The sequence below is a fragment of the Vicia villosa genome, linkage group LG1 (genome assembly GCF_029867415.1).
Source record: "Vicia villosa cultivar HV-30 ecotype Madison, WI linkage group LG1, Vvil1.0, whole genome shotgun sequence".
Classification (NCBI taxonomy): Eukaryota; Viridiplantae; Streptophyta; class Magnoliopsida; order Fabales; family Fabaceae; genus Vicia; species Vicia villosa.
Window position 1 is genome coordinate 241,920,565 of NC_081180.1, and position 7,138 is coordinate 241,927,702.

At 31.1% G+C, this 7,138-nt stretch overlaps 1 protein-coding gene and 1 long non-coding RNA gene across 3 annotated transcripts; one reads left to right on the plus strand and one right to left on the minus strand.

The window, feature by feature from the left end:
* Nucleotides 1–2,471: 2,471 nt before the first annotated feature.
* Nucleotides 2,472–2,969, minus strand: LOC131624578 (pathogenesis-related protein 1-like). Its single transcript, XM_058895523.1, has one exon. It carries the CDS (start codon nt 2,967–2,969, stop codon nt 2,472–2,474), a length of 498 nt encoding a protein of 165 aa, XP_058751506.1.
* Nucleotides 2,970–4,092: 1,123 nt separating this feature from the next.
* Nucleotides 4,093–6,770, plus strand: LOC131624590 (uncharacterized). 2 transcript variants are annotated; one of them, XR_009290630.1, is made up of 7 exons: nt 4,093–4,490; nt 4,581–4,658; nt 4,984–5,089; nt 5,244–5,392; nt 5,496–5,613; nt 5,851–5,915; nt 6,332–6,770. It is a non-coding gene; the product is annotated as an uncharacterized LOC131624590 (long non-coding RNA). The 2 variants fall into 2 exon arrangements; XR_009290629.1 differs by having other exon boundaries at nt 4,581–5,089.
* Nucleotides 6,771–7,138: the final 368 nt, after the last annotated feature.

Here is a 7,138-nt window from a genome sequence, read left to right on the forward strand (position 1 = left end):
ACATGCTCAACATACATCTTTAACAACATCATATAAAAAATAGCAGCGGAATTCAATTTTCAATCATACTTAATTGTCTCAATAAAATAAACAGCTTTATATAAATAAATAACTCAGACTTTGAAAAATACAAAACAACTAACAAATATTCTCATCCTAGTGTTACATATCAGAGCTTCAACAAAACTAAACAATGCAGAAAATATTAGATAAATGAATAGGCCTCAACGCTATCCTCTAGCTTAAATTTCATATACCCCTATACCTGATTGTCTATACACCAAGAGAGTACATCATACCACAACAAAGCAAACATGAGTGAGAAAATGCTCAAAATATGAGCGGTATAAAAGATAGCAAGGATGACATCATTCATAGCCATCATCAATGTATGAATCATTCACAACAATACCAATCAATTCACAATGCAATTATGCATGGAATGTGTTCAACACCTCGACTCTAATGCATGTGGTATCAATCCTGGACATTAGAGTTATATTAGTGATTCCGTACACTCACCAATGCTTCCCTTTCGAACTGGGTTCCTTTTTGAACCCTAACTAATCACTTATCCCCCGTTTTGAACTAGTGACTCGTCACTGGAACGAAGTCAATACATCTACCACTGAAACATACATGATGCAAGACATGCAACAACAACAACGTACATGTGCAATACTTACCAATGGTTCCTCTTCAAACTGTAACCATTGTCCATTAAGGGCCACCATATCAACGTGACAAGTAAGATATGCAATTATAACTCACCAATAAAAAATCATACAAGTATTCAAAATACCACTGAATGGATTTATTTTTTGTAATAGCTACAATTCTTTAATGATTCACAACTACTAAATTTCTAAATAAAGGACATAAATCACACCGTTAATACTTTAGATAACTTAGCATTAGCTAAAAACTCACATTTCATAAGAGAAATTCGTATCTACCCATTACAAAAAGTGAGTAGAGTTACTCATAAAGTAATTTGTCTTGAAAACCTCACACATTTAAATAATTTAATAAACAATTAAATATGATACAATTGAAAAGCATTATGTGATTGATTGAAAATACACTAATCAATTTTTAAAGATGGATAAAAAAGTTGTCACCATTATGTAATCTTTGATTCGAGCAAACTCCAAAAATTTGAAAAAGTAAAAGCACTTATTTGACTTTTTTTATATATATAAAAAAGGACCACTATATGTTAGTTATAATGAAGAGGAGAGTTCTATCCCAACTCTAACACATATAAATATTTGTTTAGATAAATTCCACACATTATAAAATTGATAGGGTATTTTATCTTAAGATCTCATTAAAGGGAGTGAGGTGAGTTTATACAAAGTTTTTACAAATAGACGGTAAAATTAATTCTCTTAAATTAATTGATTGCAAGATTAAATATTAAAATTAAGAATAAAAAATATGTTGAAGTAGGGGTGTTTGCGGTGTGGTTTAGGCGGTTTTGACGCTAAAAGTCACCCGAACCGCAAGAGAAAAAGACATGAGGTTTCGTTCGGTTCGGTTGGCTTTTAGAAAAATAAACCAAACCAAACAAATGCGGTTTGGTTCGATTTGGTTGGTTCGGTTTTTTTACAAATATTTTATTGAATCATACATACACATATAGATTACAATATAATTTTATATTTAGTCATTCATACACTTCCAAATAACAAAAAAAGTCATCATATTTGGACAACAAATTCTCATTTAATATGTATAAATTAGATTAGACAAAAGTGAAATAATAAAGATAAACTAATAGCATAAAAAAATAATATAATGAAAGAAAAAAATAGAAGAGATGAGAAATTAGTGAAGATGAAAAAGAAAGAGAATACGAGAGGAAAAATTATAGAAGAAGATCTGCGATAAAAACGAAATTGAAAGATGGAACATTTGCATAAAAATGAGAAGGTGAAAAAGAAATAATATATAAGATAGTAAAGATTAGAGAAGATGAGGTAAGATGTATGTAGTGAAGATTACACGATAATTCTAGGAGAGATTTGAGAAGACTGAAATTGAAACCATAAGCATAAGGATGAGAAAGTTTTTCGTAATCATAAGGCAAACGTATAAATAGGTTTAGGTTTGGTTTAAATGCGAGTTAAGTAAAATTTAGGTTGTAACATAATACGGTTTGATTCGGTTTGGTTCGGTTTGCAAAATATAAACCGCAAACCGAACCAAACCATGCGGTTTTGTTAAAAGATGACCCAAACAAATTCGAACAAAATGCACTTTTTTACGGTTTCGAATTGATTTGGTTTGGTTTGCGGTTTTCTATTGAATTGGTTTAGTTTTGTACACCCTAGGTTGAAGTGAGTGAATAAAAGATAAAATCATTAATAAAATATTACAAATGTGACTTCATGTAAATATTATTATATAATTGAGAAACGTTACAACACAATACACGAGTCATAAACAAATGATGATTAAATAAACACCTAGAACGGTTCTTGGCCTGGAATATTACCAGGAGGATAATAATTACAACTAACAAATGTGCCACCATTATCACATTTCACTTTGCCACATCCAACACGCAATGATTTTTCCCAAATCACTTGAGTATAATGAAGACACTCACCATTAACACACCTGTTACGATATCGATCAAAGTTAGGTTTTTCATCCACCCACAACTTCACTGCTTCCTCACCACTTATATCGCCATTGCTAACGCCAATATTCTCGCCGTATTGTCCACCATTACCACCGGAGGGAATCGCTTTACAATCTTTACGTTGATTAGCATAATTTTGTGCAAAAGCAGCAATTTTGTTATCCCAAACAAGATTTGGAATGTTAAAACCTTCAATTGCTGCTCTGGCTGCGTTGTGAACGTTCACATAATCATTTGGTGAATCTTGGGCACATGCAATGTTACTACTACTCACAATGAGTATCAAACTTAGCGTACACAATATAGAAAATGAACTCATCTTTGTTATCAATATAAATTTCTTAGTGTTAGATGAAAATTGTTAGAACTCTAATGATATTTTTATAGAGTTTTATAACATGGAAATTTGGTAATTTTAAATGATATTTTTCTTTATATAAAAAGAAAATTGCTAGAAATAATAATTTTTTAAATGTTTTGGTATAAAATGATTTTAAGTGTATTATAGTTGTTTACAATTTATTTTAGAAATAAGATTTGATGATTTTACCTTTAGAGTGTTTTTGGCTTTAAATTAGTTATTCAAATTACTTTTATATATTTTTTTAAGCAAGAATTCATTGATAAAAGAGAACCCAAGTTCTCAAACGAACTTACAAAAGAAGGGCGAGATAAAAACTCCTAAAAAAAATTACCCGTCAATTAAGACTTAAGATAAAAACAACAAAGGGCCTTTGTAAAAATCATAAAAGTTACAATTGATTTGGGTAATATTTTCTATAACCATCCATCTCCATACCAAGATCTTTGTGTTCCACACGATATCGTTGATATTCCAGGAATCGTTTCTAAACACAATTGTAAAGGTAAATTTACTTTTATATGATAATTTTCTAAATATAAATTATTTTACATTCAATTAATTTTTATAAATTAAAATATTAATTCATTTGATTAAAATCACTTTATAATCAAATACATAAGATCCAGATCACTAGTCTATCTCTTGGTGTCAATTAAGGTATATGTTTTTGTTTTTATGGACTATTTGAACAAAAAGGAAATGCTTCCTAAAAAACCAAAAAAAAAAAAAATATTATGTCCTGATTTATTATTATAAATTTAACAATAAATTATTTTTTTAATTTTAAATTTGAAAAATAATAATTATAGAGGACTGAAGATCAATGATTCAATACCAAAAAAATCTTTTGATATACCCAAAAACGATGCTCTTTAGCCTAAACAAACAAAAGTACAAATATTATCTACAATATAAGAAAGTTAGATGTTCTGGAAAGGACCAGAATGCCCCTTTTCTTTTTTATGCCTCCACGTGGATAACTTCTTTTCATTTCTTTGCTGCCTAATAATGTTACTCTCTTCAAAACGTATCCGTATGAGCTTCTTGGAAAAAAACAAAAGCTATTGTCATTGAAAACACAACTATGCTTACTACTATACTCAACATGTCAAATCATTTTGCTACCTAAAATCTGAAAAATCTCTCTTTCTCTGATTTCTTCTTCTTCCACCTTCCTCCCTCATCCTCCCTCTAACACATGTTCGTCTTCCACCTTCCTCCCTCCGTCTCCCTCTAATATATTTTCTGCTTTCTTCCTCTTCATTTCCCCTTTTCTTCATCATCTTCTTCATTTCCCAAAACGAAACCGACACGGTTATCATGTTTTTTTGGATTTCTGTTTAAAGATACTGTTTAGATATTGTGGTTAGTGTTTTTGTGGTTTATATGATGATTTTGTGGTTAGGGTTTTTGTGATTGTGGTTGATATCATGATTTTGTGGTTAGGGTTTTGATGCTACTATTGGCCAAATAGAGGTATGTTGTTCTTTTCATCTTTGTAACAAAAATATGAATAATGTTTTCACCAGTTGCTTTTAACATTCAGATCTATGGTGGCAACAACAGGTTACCGGCGATTAGTGTGGTGGTGGTGGTAGAAACGGGTTTCCGTCGACGAGTGTGGTGGTGGCCGAAATCAGAAAGGTTTATCTATGACATTTTCAACTTATGTAGAAAGTGCAAGATCTGAACTAATTATTATTTATCTAAAATTATTATTATTATAGATCTGAAATTATTATTATTTCCTCTCAAATGATATTGAAGGTATTGTCTTTGTTGGTTTGTTATATTATTGTATTTTTTGTGTTGAAGGTGATTGCTGTTTGTTGATTTGTTGTTGGTGTGGTTACAGGTTGATGAAGGAGATGGTGGTGTAGGTTTGAATGGTGACCATATGTTAAATATGGTGAGTTATTACTACTATCATATGTTTCTGATGGATATGTTTTTTTTACGACGTGTGCAGTTTTGCGATGATATATCTATGGTGGCGGCTAAACGTTTCCGGCGACGAGAGTGGCTGTGGATGGATTCGAAATGGTTGAAGTGTTTTATCAACTAAAATTACAATGGTATAAGTTATAATTTTCAATAATGGGTTATGAGAAAATTTCAATTCTGTTTAATGTTTTAGAGTTTTTGAAAATATCTATATTACATCCCAAATACCAATATATTTTCATTCATTCTAATTTGCATCCTGCTTCCTCCCGTTGTTTATTTTAGGGTAAACAAAACACTACTGAGGCCATTTTCCACGGGTTTCCCAATATTGATCATACTTAAGACTTTGTGAGAAAGGATATCATAGGATGGCTTCAGTTTCTACGCCATAAAGTAGGCTTTCAGGATTTTCGTTTTGATTTTGCAAAAGGGTAAGATGTGTTATACCTTATGAATATTGAGGGTTTTCCTCTGACTTTATACTTTAGGTATTCATGAGTTATGAGTTTATATCTTTCAATTCGGTCATTGTAGCTATTCACCAAAATATGTGAGAATTATCAACAACCGGGCTCAATTAGTGCATATACCAGCCTCATTGGATCCTCGGATACCGTTACCGTCAAAAGACTGCCCAATTTGTGATGCAACGGTATGAACTAAATTCCATCACTGTTAGACATGACTCATGAGCGTAAAACATTCCAAAATACATGGTTGTTTTTATGGATAGATTCTGGATTTGATAACTGTCAACATGGTTGGTTAGTTATTAATACGTCTTTTTAATATTTTAATAGAAAGATTTAATAAATTACATCATCATGGTTGGTTAGTTATTTATTAACATTTTTATAATTATGTGTTGTGGTTATGTGTTTGCTGCCAGGTTGGAGTTGTTAGGCACCACTAACAGTCTGATGCCAGGCAGGAGTTATTACAACATCCTTAACTGTGAGTTGTTTATTCTTTATCAGTAAATTGGGCGTATTGAATAAGAAGTAATACAGCCTTTAGATTGGTGTAATCTTTGCAGGGATACCATCATTGTTTGGCTTCCGAGCAGCTTTACTTAAAGTTCCTAAGGTCCTAAACATGGACTGAATTTGCTTAGAAGAGTTATTTTGTTGAAAAGAAAACTCATGAAGATTGTTGTTTTGTACTTTGAATTTCTTGATTTGTTATATGAACAAATCCTATTCTGTATTTTCTTGATGTAAATTAGATCATGGATTATGCAGTTTAACACATTTTGAAATTTGTATCATGATAATTTGAAAATTACTGAAGGTGTTTGATAATGTTTTTGTATGATTGAAGTAAAATATTTTTAATGGTTATGGTTAACAAAACTCTGTCGGCTGAAACAGGACTGCATGAACAATCAGGATTGCAGAACTTCAATTCCTTAGCTGGAAAGTAGTAGCAGATAACCCTGATACAGGGAAAATAGTGTGGATTTTGAATCTGCAGAAGCCAAAAATAAATCAAGTGGATCATCAACAAAGAAATTTTGTGCTGCTGAGGTCCATAGTCTCTTGGAGAGGGCATGTTGTCTATCCAAACATTTCTTTGAGTTTGCATATTTTATGTCATTTATGTCAACTTGAAAGTTTTCACTTTGCATTTACATCAAAAGGCTTTGTGATCGGATCTTATTCTATAACTTTTGTAATCATATCACACGGGGCACAAAATTGTTTTCTTTCCAATTAGTTGGATAAAACTTAGGTAGTGTTCTATAGGTGCTACTCGAGTTGTTCAATATGTCATATACATTACATTTTTTAGTTAAACTTGACTTTTAAATTATTCAGTTTATTTATACTATTGGATACATAGTCTTTGTGTTTATTTGTAAGTTGATAACAGTGATAGCAACAGACATTACTACATCTTAGTTTTGTTAAATATCAGCCATGGCAGAATGATTTATATATGATTTACAGTGATAGCAACATACTATTGGATATATAGTCTTTCAGGAATAAGTAAAGCTACAGAATTATTAAGAGCTAATGGAATTACTTATATGTTTCATATGTATAGGTAAGAGCTTTACATATGTTTCATATGTATGCAATGATTGGATACACTTTGGCCAATGCAGTTCTGTATGATAGAAATGAGATTCCCGACAATATATCAGTTTCTGGTCAAATTAACTGTAGAGTTGA